The sequence below is a fragment of the Mustela nigripes genome, chromosome 1 (assembly GCF_022355385.1).
Source record: "Mustela nigripes isolate SB6536 chromosome 1, MUSNIG.SB6536, whole genome shotgun sequence".
Lineage (NCBI taxonomy): Eukaryota > Metazoa > Chordata > Mammalia > Carnivora > Mustelidae > Mustela > Mustela nigripes.
The window spans coordinates 171,771,490-171,793,484 of record NC_081557.1 but is presented as its reverse complement, the minus strand read 5'-3'; the positions used below and the strand labels follow the sequence as shown (position 1 = coordinate 171,793,484).

Here is a 21,995-nt window from a genome sequence, read left to right as displayed (position 1 = left end):
CACAGGGTAAGGCCCAGATCTGACCTAGATCAACCGATAAAGTACCAGCCCATCAAATGTGCAAGTAGAAAGTAAGAAGAGAAATTTGACACATATGTAAAGACTGGGCAGCTGAAGTCTTGCAAAACAAATTATCTGGACCTGAGAAGCCCAGAGGCTTCTGAGCTTACCAAGAACAATTCTTCGTGGTGTAAGTTCCAAGCTCCGTGATGATGTAAGTGAGTGGGACCAGCTCTCCAGGAAATCCGGTGGTAGTGTGGTCAGCCTATTGCTCGATAAATCCAAGTAGGCAAGGTTCTTCAGGTACCTGACCACCTCATTTGGCACACTGGTTATTCTGTTGTTGTGCAAGTCCAGGGTCCTCAGATGGGGCATGTCCAGCAGAGACGCCCAAGGGAAAGCAGCCAGAGAATTTCCATCCAAGCGCAACTCATGTAGCTGCTTGAGGTTGTAAAAGCTGCTGGCCTCAAGGCTGGCCACGGAATTGTAAGTCACCCAAAGGTACTGGAGCTCCACCAGGTAGTAGAAGGCCTCTGCGGGGATTCTGCGGACCACAGTCTTCTCTATCCGCAGCTTCACAGTGTCCACGGGGAAGTTCATAGGGACCTCGTTCATATCCATGTCATTACATAGAACCGACCTATTGTCACAAGAGCAATGGAAGAAAACCTGCTTTCCAAAACCCATGGGAAAAAATAATACTTGAAATATGCATCAGGTTTTCATTTCCTCCTGGTTTTCACAAAACAGTTGTTCAGCCTGACTGACCTATTCATAATTCATCATCATCATCATCATTACCATCATCTTCTTCTAGATTGAACCATATGAAATGGTCATTTTTGCAGGTTAGAAATGAGCAAATATTAGTCTACGGCCATACCACCCTGAACGCGCCCAATCTCGTCTGATCTCGGAAGCTAAGCAGGGTCGGGCCTGGTTAGTACTTGGATGGGAGAAATGAGCAAATATCAGCAATCTCGTGGTTCAACCTAACACAGATGGAGCTCTCTATGTGTCAGGCCTGGGCAACATATCACATCCGCCCTATTTAACCAGTAACAGCCCTAGAAAGTAGATACTGGGGAAAAGACGTAGCTGACCCCCAGTTCTGGGGTCAAGCTGATCTTGGTTCAGATCTAAGCTCTGCCACTTCCTCTGTGGCCATGAAAAGCCACTTCACCAATCCCTCCATTTCATTTTCCCATATAGCCTGTTATAATTAAGTGAAAAGGATATAAAATGTTCTACCTTCATGGCACATATAATAAGCACTTAATGGTTGTTTGCTATTTTTATCATCAATCTCACTTTTACAGAGAAAATAACCGAGGCCCACCAACACAAGGTAACTGCCCAAGATCACATAGCTAGTGGGTTACACAGCCACCTTTCAAACCCACGTACTCCAAAGCACACGCTCTTAACCTCTTCAGGAAATGGTCTGTTTGTTTTTTTTAAAGCCCCTGTTGAAGTTTAAATTGATCTTTTTAAAGAAGATAATTTAATTTTAAAAAGGAAGGAAGGGAGGGAGGAAAGAGAAAGAGCAAGTTGTTCACACTGGATGCTTAAAGTTGAACTCTATTTTAATAATGTGACTGGCGCATTGCTTTTAGCCTAAGGAATAAATCAAACTGAATTTACTCCTCTTACCATTACTAACTGAAGTGACCTTGAATAAGTCACACTGTGATCTTGTTTAGTGGCAATGTGTAAAACAGGCACAGAAAAACAAGCCTGTCCCCTGTGTGTGTGTGAAAAGTATGAAGAATTAGAGAATTTAATTCATTTTAACCTGAAAAAAGACCTATTTATGTTTCATTATATACTCACCCCCACTGGAATGCTGAGAATGGGTGTTAAAATTTTTTTGCAAAGCAGAGTCTAAATTGTATAATGTAAAATTACATTATACATAGAAATGCATTATACTTGTACATAGTAGCAATGAAACAGCCATGCCATAAAAATACATGACATTAAATCAGTGAATTTCAAAAGCCAGAGTATAATGTGAAGAGAGGTAGACAGCATAAAGCTGGGGTGTACTGACAGGGTCATCTTTCTGTAACTTTAGGAGATGGCCCTATGGAATCATTGGAATTCTCTAGGAACACCTATTATTCTGTATCACAAGTTCCATTACTACTTTATATGGGAATGATCTGATATCTACTTATTAGGTCAGCATTCCAGTGTAATGGAAAAAAGTCTACATAGGAAACAAAGACCTTATCAAATAGTCCCTGCATCCACTCAGTGCTGTCAACTTAGACAAGGCTTATAATCTCTGTATGGTTGTTTCTTTGTCTATAAAATGACAATAGTCAAACTAGATTATTTCTAGAGTCCTTATTGGGCATAATCTGCTATGGTTTTTACAAAATCCATCAATAATGGGGCCATCACCAAGAAAAAAACATTTCTGTGACTGCTTCCTCAAAAGTACCCTGCCCTGAGTCATTAGCTGCCTCATATATTTGCCAAGTAGGTCTTTAATTTGTTACATTGTTCTCTTTGTCTGAAGCCACCTAGAGAACATCTCAAAAAGATACCATGAGTCGGTTAAGTAAAGTTCATACAATAAGACAAATTACTCAAAAATAGGTTTTAATTGTTATTTATTTGTTTGAAGTTGTAAAGCATAAATTGGGTGATTGTTTTAACAAATTATTTTCTGTAGGAGGTTCACTATTCACTTCAACCAAGTCACAAAATAACCTTATTTTGTTGTCAGATATCCTCTCCAGGGATGCCTGGGTGGCTAAGTCCTTTAAGCATCATTGACTCAGGTCATGATCTCAGAGTCCTGGGATCAAGTCCCACATCAGGCTCCCTGCTCAAGGGAGAGCCTGCTTCTCCCTCTCCCCACCCTGCCCCCTCCCTCCGCCCCATCCCAACTATCTCTCTTGAAGTCTTTAATAAATAAATAAATATCCTCTTAAAAAAAATCAAGTTCTACCACGTTTAGCTAACAAAAGTCCTGTTTTTCATTTAACTTCTATCTCAAAGGGCTCACATATATTAAAAGTACGTAATTATTCTCAGTTCACAGGTAGATGTTAAAAGCAACCCAGAGGGCAACTAACTTCTGTGAAGCCCCCCCCCCCCACCAGTATCTGCAACAGACAGGACTGATCCACATCTTTCAAAGTTATGTCTTTGTAAACTCCAAAACTTTAAAAAGAAAAATCTTAATCACGAACCTCTCTAATTTCACTCTTGTGAGCTTCCCTCCTACTTTTAAAAATCTATCTAGTTGGCATGAATAACCTTCAAAGTGAACCGGGAATTCGGGGAAGCAAATCATCTGGGCAGTCAAGTACCTCCTGATCCGCCCTCCCTCCTGGCCTTGCTTTCTATAAACAAGCTGAGCGGCCGCACTCATTCTAGTAGTCTGACCTCCTGAAGTGGCCATGTTGTGAATACGAGTGCATTGGATACTTCTATAACACAGAATGTGTTTGAGAATCTCAAGTCATTTGAGGGGCTTTTAAGAGTTCAGCGGCTCAAAATGAAAACAACGGAGTGGGTAAACGGTATTAAAACAATGAGGTTAAAGCTTATGTAAATTGAACCTTCTCTCCTCTGATACCTGGCCAACAATTTGCATTCAAAGTAAGGCTATCTGGTTGGAGCCCTTTTCCTGGGAATCATTAGAACACTTAGTAGCAAGGAGAGGAGCGTACCTTGATCCCGTGCCGTCATTTCTGCCTTGATAATCGCAGGTGCACTGTGAAGGACATGAACAGCTCACTCCCTCCAAAAAGCTAATAAGTACAATGCACAAACATGCGGAAAGACGCATCGCTCCTTCTAGAGGTTATTTGAACAAAAAGTAAAAACCAAATCCTAAGCTTCAGAAACTGGTGTGCCAGGAATACAAACAGCCATTTAGTAACAGCAGATTACATGGGATTAGCCGAGCTCTGTAGTTACTTAACCTTCAAGTGTATTTTACAGGGGATCAATCGACCTAGCCTTTGAATATGGTTTCAACTCAGTAACACGTTCTAAGGAAAATGAGACTCAAGCACATGTCAAGAAAATTTCAAAAGGTTCTCATATCCAGATTTGTAAGGTAGTGCTTATTAAGTCCTTTTTCTATGGCTGTAATTGCTATTATCTTGAAGATACACTTCATGTTAAGAATAATAGTCTTTTAGCAGATGCTAGAAAATACTGCAGATTATTATAACATTATAATTTTTTTTTTTTTTTTTTTTGCATTTATAGTCTCCAAAAACAAAGTTAACAAAATCAAGTACCTAGTTTTTTTGGGCAAAATGCTTCAATCCACCACTGAGTGGCAGGACTAAGACTCTGGCTTTCCCAGGTCATTTCGGGGCAGTGTAAGATTATCCCAGCAGTTTGTAACAAAGGCCATGATCTCTGTTCAGGAATATATTTTATTCTTAAGTAGTTTTTCAATATAGGCATCAAGCCATATCTGAAGATCAGCTGTCATGTCTTTTAGCAAAATTAGGGTCTATCCACCAAAAATAAAAATGAAATTCAATCATTAAAAACTACCTCCATGTACACTAGATGGAAAATCCTCATGGCAATTGACAATCAAGGATTTAGGTTTTATAAACACATACATACAAACACACATATATATTATATATATATGGGCATATCTGGGCATATCCTGATTAGCCCTGCCCGATAACACACACATATATATAGAATTTAATCTTGTTATTGTATAGTGGTTCTATCAACAATCTTTAAACCAAAACCCTTTCAAAAGAAAGTCAATTCTGTAAAAAATAAGATTATGGGAAATGTTTAAAATTGACAGGATGCATACAGAAACAATAAAGGCAGAAAAATTTGCTCAGTTAAAATAAAACACCATAGATTTTATTTTATTCTTTTTTTAAGATTTTATTTACTTACTTAAGAGACACAGATCACAAGTAGGCAGAGAGGCAGGCAGGCAGAAAGAGGGAAGCAGGCTCCCCACTGAGCAGAGAGCCCAATGCGGGGCTCGATCCCAGGATCCTGGGATCATGACCTGAGCTGAAGGCAGAGGCTTTAACCCACTGAGCCACCCAGGTGCCCCAATACCACAGATTTTAAATGTCCACTATTTAAGCAATAGTCATTTAAAACAACAAATACATGAGTCTACAAATGCATTCAACATTCAACAATGTTTTTTATTGATCACCTACTATGTGCCAGGCAAAATGCATCTACCTGCTAAGGATACATCAAAGAAAAGTAAACAGTTATCAATGGACATAAAGTCTCAGTTAAGCAAGACAATATGTTCTACAGATCTGCTGTACACATAGTTACCAATACTGTATTGTACACTTAAAAACTGGTTAAGAGGACAGAACCATGTTGTGTTCTTGCTGCAATAAAATAAATTCCAGACAAACAAAATAGGAAAAAGAAGAACAAATATAAACCCCCCATGATTAAATTAATCCTAGTGGCAAATATATGGAAATACATACACAGAAAAATGTAAATTAAAAATGCAGAATACATAATAATATGCAGAGATTACATTGCTATGTAAGGTATATATGTGCATCAGCTAATGTGATTTAGAAGCAACAGTGTTTAATATTTTTGTTAAATAGTAGAAATTAATAATTGTATTACAATTTTAGAAGTGTGAAATGCTTAAATATTTTTCCATCTACCTAGGAACATCCAACAACTCATTTCAGTAATTTACTTATTGAAGACTATTATTATTGTTGTTATTATTAATTTATTTTAACATTAAAATAGTGGCTACTTCTAATCTAATGGAGAGCCTAGACAAGTTAGCAAGTCACTGATACAGTATAATGAATCCCATGATTGGGAGAAAGGGAATGGGCCTTAATCTCACATGCCTAGAGTCATCAAAGAAGATGAACAGTAAATGTACATGAAGAAAGTAAGCAATCACTACAATAGCCATCCCATAAATAGAAGAATAAGGAGCTAAACTTGGGGAATTTAGGGTCTAATAAGAAAATAATCTAAAAAAAAAAAAGAAAAAAAGAAAATAATCTATGTTTGCATCTGATCTAAACAGGATCATATTTAAAATAAAACTAAACCACTGGGGAATAAGGTAAATAAAATATTTTGACACTGTGTACTTTTTCTTTTACTTCAGTTTCTTCCAGAAGCCAGTGGATTTTGAGATACATCCATTGGTAAAATACTCATCATGGGCGTTGCTTGGTTAGTCTGACATTTGAACATGGCGAACATTGCCTTCCGAAATCTACAGTAAGAAAGGGGAAATCTGGCATGATCCTATAATGACTTGGAACTTTTAAAGCATTTTCAAACATGGCTAAGATGCCTCTACTGCTAACTGAGATCTCAAAATACATTTTTGCCTCCAATTTTAACATCTGTCAAGAACATTCATGAATATATGAAGTATACGGTACAGTTAAAGACCAGTTTTGCCCCATTGATTATAAACATTGAAGACACTTAATAAAAATCAGTATGTATTAAGATGACACTTCAAATGTCAGTTAAAATTCACTTGAACTAAGGATGTATATTTCACATGTTTGTTCTTCTGAGCAAAGGCCAGGTGAAATTAAGGGGAGCTTGAGAACGACTAATCTTTCCAAAAGAACTACCAATGGACTCTGAATTTAAAATATGTTGTTTATGCTTCTTATGTGATCTGTTTGGTCTTAAAACTTTTTATGTTTCTCTGTGTACCTGTAGCTAAAGCTGTTCTCCAAAAAAATGTGCTTAAGTACAAACGTTTGCATTTTAGGACGAGATTGCCTGGCCTCTACTGAGATTTTTTTGATCCAATATTTAAGGACAATAAATTGGTTATCCCATCTTTTAGCAGTAACAGGAAGTAAAATAATCTAGGCTTCACTGAGGAGCCAGAAATCTTTGCTAAGTTCAGGATTCTTTATTATCCTGAATAACTACCCACTCCTGAAGCCCTTTTATTTTAGCGTGGAGTTTTTCTCTTGCATTTGAATATCTTCTAATAAATATGCAACTATACCACCCACTTGTGGAGCCCAACTTTGCCTTCCTTACTTTGTCCACTTTCTGATAATAAAACCACTCTTTTCTTTGGAAAAGCAATTCCATGTACTGGGGAAGGGATAACCATGAGAACTAAGCAGAGCCCACCAACAACCTTCCAGCAGCTTTTCTGCCGGAAAGCCATCTGAATTTGGGGAGACATACCTGGTAGAACTTGGGTCTTGGGTTGCTATAATCCTCTCCCCTTCATATGGGAAGAGGCTGTCACAGAACTGGAGCTCAAGGCATTTAAAGGCCTAGATGCTTCTCCAGTTGCATGAGCCAAATTTTTACACTAGTTTAAAGGAGTTTCTGTTACTTACCTCCCCCAAAATCTTTTTAACAGTCTTTCTATATCCATTTTTTTTTTTAATTTAAAAGCATCGTAAACATTACTTACTTTTTGTTAGCAACCACGTAAATACAGGGATTGTAGAATGTAGAAGATTTTGCAAACAGCGGAGCTATGATGGCCATTGAGGGAGGAATCTTCTTTGGGTCACCAAAAGAAGCCCATAAGCACACGATGGAATAAGGGGACCATGCCACCAGAAACATGAGTATCATTATCACAGACATCTGTAAAATAAATCAATATTTGGCAAACCCGATATCTAAAATACTGAAGTAGCTACTATATTTAAAATAGCATGAATAATTACCTAAATAGAAATTTGAATAAGTTTATGTTGTTGATGACATAGAGGAAAATCTGAACTTTTCCAAACCTCGTTGTACTTTGCTGCTGTGCCTTGAGTCCTCTATGATAGCAAGAGCTTGTTAAATGGATAGAATGTTAAACAATGTAAAGTATGTCCTCTTTCTTTTAGTGTGCTAGAGAAGAATACAAAAGCTGGCTTTGATGACAGGCAGATTAAAATGCACTCCTGACCCATATCTAGTAATTGTGCTATGGACCGCCGGCATTGTGCTGCTTCCCCCTCACTGTCTTTATCTGCTAATCTGAAAAAAATAACTTTCTAGCTTTGTAAATTCAATCTGGAAAAAAATGAAATATTGCCATTTTTAACAACATGGATGAACCTAGAGAGTATTATGCTAAGTGAAATAAGTCAGAAAGAGAAAGATTAATACCATATGATTTCATTTATATGTGGAGTCTAAGAAACAAAACAAATGAACAGACAGAAAATGAAAATAGACTCATAAATACAGAGAACTGGAGGTTACCAGAGGAGAGGGATATAGGAGGATGGGCAAAATTGAGGAAGGGGGTTAAGTGGTACAAACTTCCAGGTATAAAATAAATAAGTCATAGGGATGAAAAGTACACAGCATAGGGAATATAATCAATAATATTGTAATAACATTGCATGGTGACAGATGGTAACTACAGTTACTGCAATTGAATCACTATGTTGTACACCCGAAACTGGTATAACATTGTGTGTCAACTATACTTCAATAATAAGTTGTTTTTTTTTAAGATACAAAAAAAAGTGGTGCAGAAATTCAGGGGAAACAAGAAATGTGTGATGAACAGAAGGAAAATGTAAATATGTACATAATACTATCACAGAAAGAAGATATACATCCATAAAACAAGAAGATGAGGCAACTGGAAAGGAGTAGAGGATGTGAAATTAACTCTTTTAATCTATAATAACCATTTTTATCCTTTACCCTAAAAAAGGGCACAATTTTAAAAATGCAATTGAAAGGCTGAATGATGGGGTTAGTTAGTATTAGGGTAATGAGGTGAGTTATGTTAAGTACAGGGTCAGACCCTGTCTTCAAAATTTTCTATTTTGTTCAATATGGGGTTTTTAAACTAATTTTTTATTTAAAATCAATTAATTAACATATAGTATTAGTTTCAGAGGTAGAGTTTAGTGATTCATCAGTTTCATATAATACTCAGTGCTCATTATATCATGTGCCCTCCTTAATGCCCATCCCCGGGTTACCCATCCCCCGGTTACCCATCCCCCTTCCTACCTCACCTCCAGCAACCCTCAGTTTGTTTATTTCCTACAGTTAAGAGTCCCTTATGGTTTGTCTCCCTCTCTGATATGATATTAAATTTGATTTTTAAAAAATACTACATTAACTACTTTTTTGGGGGGATTGCTGAGTTGTTTTGGTGCTGTTTAAATTTCGCACCAAGGCTTGAGCCTCACTTTTCTCACCCAATCCCAGACCTGGACATGGTTGAGGAAATCTTACAGAAAGTAGGAACAAAAACAAAGTCCAAGACAGGGACAACATAGAGAGAAAATCTAAGAAAATTAGAAGATATTTTCAGGAGATTCAGTATAAAAAAACAAAAATAAAAACAATAAACAGAAAACAAACAAACAAAAAAATCTCCCAGAAAAAGAGGACAGAAAAAAACAAGAATAAACAAAGAAACAAAAAAACATGGAAAGGAAATCACCAGAGAAATAATACAAGAAATTTCCCAGAAGGGGGAGACTTAAGTCTTGAGTCTTCATATTGAAAGCACTCGCTAAGTACCCAGAACATGGGTGAATAAAGAGCCCCCTCAAGACACATCAGCATGAAATTTCCAGAAAATTTGAGACACAGAGATGATCCTCCAAGCTTCCAGAGAGAAAACAGAACACTACAAAGGGTCAGTCACCATAATGCTGTCAGCCTTTGCGAGAGCAACACTGGAAGCTAGTGGACCCTAGAGCAATGCCTTCAAAATTCTTTGAAAATCATTGTTCTACTTAAAATTCCATGTGAGGCAAACAGTCAAACATGATCATAGAATTAAGACAGTTTCAGACAACAAAATCTTTAAAAATTTACCTCCTATAACCTCCTCAGAAATGTATTTTAGAATGTGCTCCACCAAATGAGAGTGAGTACCCCCCCGAAAAAGGAAGACATGCAAGCCAGAAAACAGGTGATCCAACCCAGGAGAGAGGCCACAGGCATTCTCAGCTGTCAATAAGGAGATCGGAGGATGCCGGCAGTCGTCTTAGAGAAGGGCCAGCGTAGAGCAAGATGCCGGAGAGTCACAGCAGGAGGGAAGGTTCCAAGAGAAGGATAAAGTCAATTAGTCTCTAATGCATTTGAAAATACAGAGAGGAGATTGGTGCTTCTGGTGGGGAGTTCAGAGATGAGTTAGTGACCCATACACAGAACAGTGAGCAAACAAAACTATGGGGGTGTGAGAAGGATAGGGAACAGAAGAGGGGACTGAGAGGGGGAAGAGAAAGAAAATGATTAACCCCAAAAGAAAAACAAAATAAAAAAAAATACAAATCACAGAACCATAAAGAGATCTGCAATAAACAAAATTTAGGTAGTTACAGTAAGGTACAATTATGTAACCAAATATTATTAACATTATGCTGACAAGATGAGGAGAGAGAAAGGTTGGGGTGGAGGAATAGGAAAGGTGGTGTAAGAGAAATAAATTCTCACTATCCATAGTAGGAAATCAAGAGTATTAGCAAACAAAAATATCTGAAATGGCAGATAGGCACATCATTTAGAAATACAGAGACAAACATAAGAAGAAAAGTCAGAGAGCAAGAATCAGGTGGTAGGGAGAGGGGATTGTAATATGGACCACATATGCGTAAATTAAGAATTTTAATGTCTTACCTTTGTTACATCAACCTGATCTGACCAATCTCTGTTGAGGTACTCAGTACAGTTACTAGTAGTACGATATTTAATGGATCGAGTGACATGGTAATAGCAGTAAAACATCACCATCAAGGGCACAATAAAATTTACTGCAATAACTGTCATCGTGAAAGAAACAAAAGATCTGAAAGAAAAGAGAATCACCAAATCACTACTTGTTTATTGTGCTGAATAGGGGAAAGGAAACGGAACAATTATTAAAAATAACTGTAGCACTGTTCAACAGTCACTGTATTAAGTAATGTAGGAGGAATATTTAATTGGTTCATTTAGATTAGGGGTTCGCAAACTATGGCCTGTCTTCTTTATAAATCACCTTTTACTGGAACTACATTTATCTACACACTGTCTACGTCCACTTTCACAGGCAGGGTTGAACAATCTTAACAGAGACAGTCTTGTCCATAAAGCCTACAATATGTTCTTATTGACCCTTTACAGAAAGTTTAAGATTTAGATTTAGTTGGAGAGTTAGAAATTTTCTACCCATTATTCTGGGTCATCTTTCATTTTCTTTAACAAACTAAGTTACCCTCTTCTCCCTGGTAAATACAGAAGAGCATCACTAAGGAGCAATCCGGTCCTTACAGTGACTGTGCCTTTGCCTTGTCATTCCAGCTTTATCACCAGGTCATCCTGAAAAGATAGTAGGGAGTCCGCCTGGGCTTTCAGCAGAACCACACGCTGTCTAGTGATACTAATGCTCCGTTTTTCCCTTTCAGATTCTACCCCTGAGATACCAACACGGAAGGGCGGTCTATACGCACTTGGCTGCCACAGGAGAGAGAGGACGGTAGAGGGCAAGGGAACAAGGGAGCTGGATGGCCTTTACTTGCAAACAAGTGTAATCTGATGCTGAAATCACACCATCACTACCAAGGAAGCACTCGGCCACACTCTGTATGGAAAACATTTGATCTGAGCTTAAATTTGAAATGATGAGAAACTGTCTACATTAGAAGCATTTGATTATTTTAAAGTGAAAATGTGTCTCTTACGCATCATTCTTCCGCCAGTTTATGGTACAAGTAGCCCCAGTAGGATCTGGGGCATAGCTAGCCCACCCTATGATAGGCATCAAAGCCCAAAAGAGACCATTGAGCCAGGCCCCTAGAATCATGCCGATGTAAGTGTTGGTGGTCATTCTTCTTCCTATTAACAAACAGATGAAATATTAGCATCACTTGCCAATGATGGAATTCATATCTTCACTTTGTTTTAACTGATTATTCAAAGTTATTAGGTAGATTCTTTACAAAGCACGTTAGTTCACTTAGCGCCTTCTACATGAATTCATATTCAGGTTAAAAAAAAAAAAAGGCATTTAAACTGCTACCTGAATGATGAAAAGGATTAGCTAGAGGACAAGCAGGAAGAAGCATTCTCCAAGGCCAGGGAAAACAGCACTTACAAAGATCCTGAAATGCGAAAGGCCTAGGCCAGTACCCCAAAGCAAGGGGACGCCAGCCAATGCTGGCGAAAGATAGCCAGGGGCCAGACCACATGGAGCCTTGGAGTTTGGGCTGTGAAATTTGGATTTTATTCTGAGTATCATAGGAAATCATTGAAACTTTTGAACAAGGATTATCAGAGAAACAAGAGTGACTATGCAGTCTTAATGCAACTCATTACATTTATATTTTATTTTATTTTTTAAAGATTTTATTTTTGCACGCGAGAGAGAGAGTGTACACGAGCAGGGAAGGGGCGGAAGGAGAATCAGACTTCCCACTAAGCAAGGAGCCAGATGCCGGAGCATTCAGAGCAAGCACACAGGCAGGGAGAGCGGGAGAGGGAGAAGCAAACAGGGTTCCATCCCAGGCTCCATCTCCACCCCTGGGATCATGATTTGAGATGAAGGCAGATGCTTAACTGACTGAGCCACGCAGGTGCCCCAATCATTACATTTTTATTTTAAAGTGCATATGTGTTCAGTAGTACTTAGGCCAGAAATGATTCGCTGAGAAAGCTAAGTAAGGGTTATACCTGTGTCCGGACTACAGATGGTCAGGTATCGATCTATGGCCACAACAGTGAGTAATCCAATGCTTGCCATTCCGAAAAAGATATTCAGCCCGGCATAAATCTAAAAGTCAAAGTTGGAAAGAATACACCATTCTACACACCCTCCCAAGAGATACTTACATTTTTATTCCATGGCTAGAGTACATTTTAAGGACATTGAATGGTTTTTATTTTAATAATTTTAGAATACATTTTCCATTGTCATATTGTAACTGACTTATTAAAGGCATGTATGGAAAGTGTTTTAGGTCTTCATTAATTAAAATAAACTTTAAAAAATTTTTTAAGACTTAAAGTAGAACTTCTATACAACATATTCTATAAACATAGTGCAAAATAAACCACAAATCAGGCGCAGTGCAGATAACCAACGGAATACTAGTGTTCACAAGATAGAGAATTCAACAAGAAGAAAAGACAAACGAAAAATGGGCTGTTCACACAGGGGAAACCTGAATGTTTATGATACAAGATGTAAACCACAATACACATTCAAAGAAGTACAGATTATTAAGGTACCCCTATATACCCAACAAATGACAAAAAATTAAAAATCTGACAATCCCCAGCATGGGAGAGAATATGAAATAGTAGTTCTCATAACTGGCATACCCATTTTGGAGAGCAATTTGGCCACATCTGATGAAACTGAGGATGAATATTCTCTACAACCCAACCATCCTTCTCCTAAAGCAATATGTCTTAAACTCTTAGACATTGTAGGAGACATAAGAATGCTTACTGAAGCTTTGTTTGTGACTGAAAACAAATGGAGTAAATGCTTAATAACAGAAAAATAAATACATTGGGGTATATTCATAAAATGGAATATCATAGAGCAGTTAAAGTGAGTGACTTACAGCTACATCCGTCAACATGGATAAACTTCGAAAACATGGTGTCATATAAGACGACTGTATCATGTACACAACATATTATTTTATAGAGAATTTGAAATATCCTAACAGTATAGTTTATGTGCAGGTAAATATGTACTAAGATAGACAGACATTCATGGAAGAGAAGGAAGGCTGGGGATAGTAGGCAGCAGCCTTCAACAGTACTATTCAAATTTTAGATCTTTATTATTTTAAAGATTTTATTTATGTATTTGAGAGACACCATGTGTGCACACACACGTGCACATGAGCAGGACGGTTAAAACTATAAACTGGACTCTGCACTGAGCACGTGGAGCCAACACAGGGCTCGACCTGAGACCATGACCTAAGCTGAAACCAAGAGAAGGTCCTTTAACCACCTGAGCTACGCAGGTGCCCCTCAAGTTTTTTATCTTTAAAAAGCTGAACAACCTGAGGCACATATTGCAGAACATTAAGATTTAACAAAACCAGGTGGTACATACATCAGTATTCATTATTCTATTACTCTCATTTTATTCTCTGTAATTTTATAGCTTAAAATAGTAAACTGTTTTAAAAACTTGGGCCAAAGCCTTATCTCCCTACTCTCCTAACATGAATTAATATATTTATATATTAATACATTAATATATATTAATGTATTAATATTAATATATTATTTCCTGGCCAGTAAAAATAATAACGAATATAATTAGTTGCAAGTCCATTGGAGGACTGTCCATAGAGGGGGACAAAACTGATAGCTTAATTACATTACTTAGATATTATGATACTGTCATTAGATAGTTCATTATTTCCAATGAAAAGTTTTTTGAATATGTGGATTTTTACTTATCTTCTCTAGCTGAATGCTGATTTTTTTGTTTTTTTTTCCTTTGGGTAAGGGAAATTTTGAAAATATAATGAATGCTACCAATGTCATTTCTCTTTTACTAAGTAATGTATTTCCCAGTCACTTCTGAAGCTATTTTCTGTAGGACTACTTTATCTATTATCCTACGTGATCTTATTTGTTTGAAACCCTTGGAATTTCTTTTTTTAAGACATTTAAATTTACATCTCTTTACTATTTTATTTTGCTTTCATTCCAATGATCTCCAATACCTGGCATCCTGCATATCCAAATTTCCAACTTCCATACAGATCTGAAGCTGCTGACATGGGATATCCAATGCTACTGACCCCTATATCAGTAACAGCCAGGTTAATGATAATTGCATTTGTGGGTGTCCGAAGTTCCTTGTACTTAATGAAGATGCCCAGAACTATGAGGTTGCTGAAAATACTTATTATACCTGAGAACATATACAAAAAAAAAAAAAAAATCACTTTGTTTAATTTAAATATTTAGAAGTAGTATCAAAATTAAATATTTAAGCCCCCTCAAAAGCAAAGCAAATCCATTTTAGTTCATTTACTGGAGGAGCTCCAACTGTTCTTAAAATTGGTTGTAATATCTTCCCAGCCCTTCAGTGAAATAGAAATAATTAAATTGAAATGAAGAATCTACCAACTGCATACAGAGTACTGAAGGCCAGTTCTACTGTCCTCACTGTTTATCATGCTGCCCTTGAAATTCCTCCCATCTTTCATGATACCACCTCCGCTGATTTTTAAGATACATGTATGACTATACCATCTCTTTTGGCAGTCTAACTTCCTCCTCCTCCTTCCTGAGGCCTGAGGCTTTTCCTTCTCTATAGTTTCCTTTCTCAAGCCTCATCTATCAATTCTACCCTAACAATTCTGTCACTTTCCAGCCCTGACCCATGCTCCAGTTCCATGTCCCTTTTCATTCAACTCATTGCCATTTACTAGGATCTACCATGTATGATCTACCATCATATGACTGTTTCAATATTTCTGGAAGCTCAGTGTATCCAAACCTGAGTACCTCATTCAGTGTGCACAAACACAGACCTCTAGAGAAGGCACGCTGCAAGGTTTGACTATTCAGAAAGGGAATTGGGCTTTTAGGTACACTGAGAATCCTCACAGGTGACACCTTCCTAGTCAAGTTTCCACAGTCTGGAATCTGACTCAGCCTTGGGGACCCAGAAACTCACTGTTGTCAAGAATGTTGTCATAGAATGGGCTGGACTCAGGTAGACAGATGACTGAACTTCATAATCAGAATGGCAGTGTATTGTTGAATGAACCGGACACCCACGTTAACTCATTTAACAACCTCTACATGCTGCAAGGGGTGCATAAACATCCTGTAAGCCAGATGTGGGTCATATACTAGGTCCTAACCATTGGGGAGTGAGAGGGAAGGTTTCCAAGCACCAACACACAAAAGTACCAGCTGAGGAAGAACTTCCACTTCATCTTGGCACCTCAGTCGAAACTTCCTCTTTGCATCCGTGACACTAATCTTCCAGATTCCTATTCTTTCTCTCCGTGCTGTTGGTGGAATAAGCTGGCTACAACAGAGAATTAGCCACGTTTCTTCTCAGAGCTTCAATACTCCCTGTTGGCTGTACGACAAAAGCCCACATATCCCAACCTGATAGCCAGGTTTTCACCTTCTCTAAGCAAATTTCCACACTTGCCAAACAAGCCATCCAAGTCTAATTATTTATCAGACACAAGGCTTGTTGTAAAGCCTATCTCACTTGGAACACCCTATTTTTTTCCTGTACCTATACAAATGCTCCTGTACCTATACATCCTTCAAAGTTCTATTCAAGCCCAGCTCTGCTCTAGAGCTTTCCCCTACCTACAGTAATTCTCCCTTCTCTAAATTCCCAAAGCGCTTGCTTATATTATACACTATTCATTTTATGTGATGCTATATTTAACTTTTAGGTATTCCTAGCCTTCTCATTTAGATTTCAGGTTCCTAATGACTTCTGTGTTCAATGACTATGTGGCATATAGCAGATTTATTTAATAAACAGACCACAACTGAAACTCATATTGTTTAATTTCTATCATTCCTGCAGAGCATAAGTAAGGCACAGTGATAGCAAATTTGGTGATTCTTTCTCAAGACTTTATTTTTAAGTAATCTCTACATCCAATGTAGGGCTAGAACTCGCAACCCTGACATCAAGAATCACATGCTTTACCAACTAAGCCAGCCAGGTGCCCCTCTTTGGCTCTGATTTTAGCATCAAGTAATGTAGCAGGCATACAAGAAATACTCCAAAAAGCATAATGAAGAATCTTTCTAAGCTAACTACTAATTGGCGATTTTGAATCAGATAAAACATAATACGGTAAGTTGTTGCCTACCGAGTACACAACCAGAAGTAACTGTACTTTGGGGAAGGTCTTAGATATAATGGGGGGTATGAGTTGAACAATTTGGCCTTTTTCTCTCAGCTATCTCAAGCTCTCTGCTCTAGTTTCTTAACGGCAAGTATTTTCTAATGGGTAGTAACAGATCATTTAATAGGTCTAAATTAATTTCCTCTTAGCCTCTGGCTTTCTTACAATCTCTTGGTAGATCCTACTTACTCTACACCTGGCTTTCCTTCTCCATCTCCACCTTCTTATATATGTGCATCATCCAAGCTTCTTAGACCCCCTTCTTTTCACATTGACCACATAATCTGTGATTTTATACATATCCGAGGCTATATGCTGCTCTTTTCCAGACTGACCTCATAAAATTCAAAATTTAAGCCCACATGTCCACTGGACATCTCTCATGCTGAACCAAGTGAATTTTCTCTTCCTTCTTCAAACCTGTTCTTCCACACATGTATTCCTGGTGAATAGCTTCACCATCTAACCACAGGAGTCCCCAAACAGAAAACCTGTCTTCACTGATACTCCCTTTCCCTCTCCCTCAATTGCCACATCCAACCATCAGTTCTAACTTCTGGCTCTTGAATATGTCTACTTCTCTCCTGATTGCCACTTCTCACTTCTCGGGATCCTTCTTAATCACACAGGGGCTTCCTATGTGGTCTCTTAGCTACTAGTACAGCATTATTTCTAAAATGCAAATGGAATCGTGTCATTCAGGGTCTCCTCATTGCCTTTATGACTTAGGTGATTCTTCATTACCTGGTATACAGCCTCCTCTGCAGCCTAGTATCTTTTACCCATCAATTTACAATTCATCCATAATGAATGTATTTCAGATCATCAATTTACTCCCAGCCTTACTTGGAGAAAGGGAGCATGCTCAAGCCGGTAAAAGTTTGTAAGAGCTAAAATCTAAGAGAAATATTAAATTGAAAATTGAATTTTAAACAACAGATCTAATAAACTCTTGGTAAAAGTAACAAATGAAATAAATGCTTTAACTAAATTCTTCTCATAGCTTTGGTTTTGATTTGGAAATATAAGTGGGTTTTGTTAAAAAGGGGACCTAAGAAAACTAGGGGACCCAGAGAACAATAAATCTTTCAACAGGAGCATAAAGAGATTAGATATGCTCCCTTCAGTTTATCTACCAAAACCGCGAATAACACATACCCAAGGTATTCCTTCATAAAACTGACCGTTGAGATTACATGAGGGCTCTAGAATCAAAATGCCCGAGTTCAAATCCTGGCATAGTTCCTTAATAGATCTGTGTGTGCTGGGTAAGTTAAACTATTTGTCTATATAAACAGTGAAGATAAAACTGATTCACTTACTGACCTGTGTAAGGATGAATTATTCTGTACGTTTAAGTATTTAGAACAGTGTATGTATTCAAATAACAGTTAATAGTGGTAATCAGTGGTGATGGTAGCAGTAATGATCATCGTTGTAGTAGTGGTGGTAAAATTCCTATCATTGTTACTGCTACAGGCTTAAGAACCAGAGAGAACAATTTCTTAACAAGAAATTTTCTTTGCATGCTACTTTTGTAAACAGATCAAAAAAGAAAGCTTTCCTGGTCATCTACAAAAAACTAAACCAAAAGTTTGCATACAAAGTACTTCTATGTAGTTGTAATAAAATTTTCTCTTTAATTAGCAGATTATTTTTTCATATTGTTACAACAAAAATCAAAAAGAAAACAGAACTTGTCCAGTACTTATCCAGTACCTGAATATTTGAAGTATTCAAGTGAACAAGTTAGCATATCATTGAAATTTACAAAAATTAATTGAAGAACCACAATTGCTAGCATAGAAGTAATTGTGAATTATAGGGAAACTAAGCAACTATGAAGTATAAACTGGTTATAGTAGGATTTGTGATACTTTTTCTCTCCACTTTTGAATATATTTGAGAATTTCATATAAGTCAATCCAAAAAATGACAATAAGCCAATGTAACAGTTACTTTTAAAACTCATTAATGAGCATAGAGTTGGAAATGAAGTAACTCCTCAATATAAAATTTATATAATTCAACCTATACATAAAAAAGATTCTATTTCATTTCCCCATCCCTTTCTCCCAACAAACATGCCTTTATCTTAATCCACTGTACATCAATGAGTGTGTCCACATGGGGAGAAAGAAACAAGTATGTGCCCAACACCTACTGTATGTTATTTAGGTCATGTAATTTCACTTTTCTCAACAATACTGACAGTTATCTTATTCTTATCCTGTTTTCAGAAAAGAAAATGTAAAAACAGAAAGCTGAAGGAACCTGCTTACTATTGGAAAGGTAAGATACTAAAAGATGAAATTCAAAGCTCAAGAGTTTCCCAATACAGCATATTCTGGGAATGAGCTGAACTTTCAAACTCTGCCCTCAGTGACAGTAGAGTCTGCTCTTTTTATAACTTTAATTTTCTTTCCAAGACCTTTTCGTCTTAACTAGAGTCCACCACCAAAGACAAGACTATGAATAGTATTAGAATAGTAAAGGACACAAAAATACATTTTTGTCATGGTACACACTCTTCCCCAATAAAATCCTGACATTGTAATAACCAAATATATGGATGACATATTATTCATTTTATAGAAAACTTTTCTCAGCCCCACTTCACTAATGTTACATTGTTTATCAAGATTCAAAATAACTTGTGGCATTAACCACCATTCACAATGACTTCACCTATCCTTTCACCTACATTCTCTTACTATACAGCCAAGAAATAAGGCAACGATTATTATTCTATTTGCCACATGAGCACCCCAACTCAGGGTAAGTGGCCAACAATATGGAACTTGAAACACTTCTGAACCCATGCTTTTTCTACCTTATGCTGAAAACCTCTGCTTTCCTTCACTCATTCAAAACAAAATAACAGTTAATGGAATAAACCTTCATACCTGCTGTGATCAAGTAAGCTGCAACAATATTGTGTTCAGTCTGTGAAAAGACTGAGCCATCTTCTTGTTTAGAGTCTGTACTGTTGTCTAAATTATTCCTTAGCATTTTGGAGGGAAGAAATTGAGACAGCCTTCATAATGAGCCTTCAATAATTATGAAAATTTTTAAGAACTACTGAAGGAAGAATTTTCAGAACCAATCATTTCCACTTAAAGACCTCAAAGAAGGGCCTTTTCATAGAGGCCCTCCCTTAACAAACTTAATTGGGCTGGAGAGGAAAGGATTTTAATTCCTAGGACAAGGAAAAAGCTTATTAGCAAAATAAAGAGAAATACTAAGCACAGCATTTTAAACAATTGGGGCATCAGACTTGTAGCTAAGGAGATTATCAAGTGCACACCTCCTATTCAAACAATAAACAAACTCAAAATCAGCAGGAGCTGACTTAATTGATTGCTGGTGGAAATCTGAAATCAAGAATTGACCTTGGTCTCCTAACACTTTTCAGATTAAGGGCCCTGATTTCTACTGAGTCTTTCAAATTTTTCCATGTGTTTCTTTTTCCATAAGAATCTGAATAATCAGACAAACAGAGAAGTGATCTCCTTCCATCTTTCCAAATCTCACTTTCTTAAAAATAGTAATATTTTCTGGTGTAGATCTTCTGTTTTTCTTTGCTTATGTAAATATGTATTCACACTAATATCGAGGTTTCTCCCACTTTAAGGAAAAACGGGGAGATATGCATTTATAAAATCATTCTGTAACTTGTTTTCCTCTAAAGTCACATCATAAATTCCAGGCCAATAAACCCAAGTCTAACTTATTAATAACTTGTATTTCATAGCTTGCATATATATGATCTACTTCACAGCCCACCTTAATTAACCCAATGCTTTGCTATCCAAAATTATCAGATAATAATAATCACAGCATCTATCAGCAAAGAATCTGGATTCATCCTGTAAAGTACAGGGCAATTCTAATATTCTGAACCATTTTGTAATAACCCAAAAAGTAATTATGGAAACAGGTTATAATCTACCATGAAAATTGTTAGAAAAAGATATCCCTGGGACACCTGGGTGGCTCGGTTAAGTGTCTGCCTTCAGCTAAGGTCATGATCCCAGGGTCCCAGGATCAAGCTCCACATAGGGCTCCATGCTCAGCGGGAAGCATGCTTCTCCCGCTCCCACTCCCCCTGCTTGTATTTCCTCTCTCGCTAAGTCTTTTTCTGTCAAATAAATATATAAAATTAAAAAAAAAAAAAGATCTCCCTACAAGCTTCCCCCCCATATTCTTTTATGTCATGTAATATTACTAAAACCTGATTATTTTCGAGTTAATTTTTCAAAATCAGTTAACTTCAGAGAAATGCTAGATATACCAACTAACAGTGTAAACATGTAACAGAACCACTAGAGGGCTATATTTACCCACTTAATTTTATAACCCTTAGAATAGCGCAGCAGGAAAGGACACAAGATAATCCTTTGCCTCAGTTCTTCCAACTATGCATAAAATGAAGCTGAGGGGCACCTAGGTGGCTCAGTTGTGTAAGTGTCTGCCTTCAGTTCAGGTCGTGATCCCAGAGTCCTGGGAAAGAGCCCCTGCTCAATGGGTAGTCTAATTCTCCCTCTCCCTCTGCGTTCTCTCCTGCTCTCTCTCAAATAAATAAAATCTTTTTCCTTAAGATTTTATTTACTAATTTGACAGACAGAGATCACAAGTAGGCAGAGAGATAGGCAGAGAGAGAGGGGAAAGCAGGCTCCCCACCAAGCAGAGAGCCTGACACGGGGCTTGATCCCAGGACCCTGCGACCATGACCTGAGACGAAGGCAGAGGCCTCAACCCACTGAGCCACCCAAGGTGCCCTTAAGTAAAATCTTTTTTTAAAAAATTAAAAAATAAAATGAAGTTGAGCCAGGTTGATCTGTCCCAGATCTTACAGCTAACCAGTACTCAAAATTTCATAAATGTAAAGTAACACTCCGAAGATTATCTATATTAGGGAAGTGAATCTCATCAGATTCCAATATCAAAATATTTTCAAATGACCTAAGGCAATTAACATAACCCTAAAAGGAATTCTCCCCCTTAAAAAAAAAATCTCTGGGTTGTTGGGATTTAAGTTTTGTTTTGTTTTTTTTGCGTTCAATATGTAGAATAAATCACAAATTACTTGTGTTTTCTTTAGTTCATAGGTTCATATTCCCTTCCTTTTCTGTAATGGATTATACCTAGTTG

The 21,995-nt window shown here is 37.4% G+C and overlaps 2 protein-coding genes across 2 annotated transcripts in view; both read right to left on the bottom strand.

Annotated features, from left to right (window-relative positions):
- The window catches only part of LRIT3 (leucine rich repeat, Ig-like and transmembrane domains 3), a 15,986-nt gene extending 12,178 nt beyond the window's left edge, over nt 1-3,808 (bottom strand). The window contains exons 1-2 of the mRNA XM_059395102.1: nt 3,690-3,808; nt 171-640 (exon numbers count right to left, since the gene is read on the bottom strand). Of these exons, the coding sequence (XP_059251085.1) occupies nt 171-640; nt 3,690-3,808 (589 nt within the window). The remainder of the gene's footprint in view (nt 1-170; nt 641-3,689) is intronic.
- A 1,339-nt stretch (nt 3,809-5,147) lies between these two features.
- RRH (retinal pigment epithelium-derived rhodopsin homolog) lies at nt 5,148-21,588 on the bottom strand. Its single transcript, XM_059377277.1, has 7 exons — nt 19,748-21,588; nt 14,670-14,860; nt 12,643-12,742; nt 11,655-11,808; nt 10,612-10,780; nt 7,430-7,608; nt 5,148-6,244 (listed from the first exon to the last, which is right to left on the bottom strand). Exons 1-7 carry the CDS (start codon nt 19,851-19,853, stop codon nt 6,130-6,132), a joined length of 1,014 nt encoding a protein of 337 aa, XP_059233260.1. The 5' UTR covers nt 19,854-21,588; the 3' UTR covers nt 5,148-6,129.
- Nucleotides 21,589-21,995: the final 407 nt, after the last annotated feature.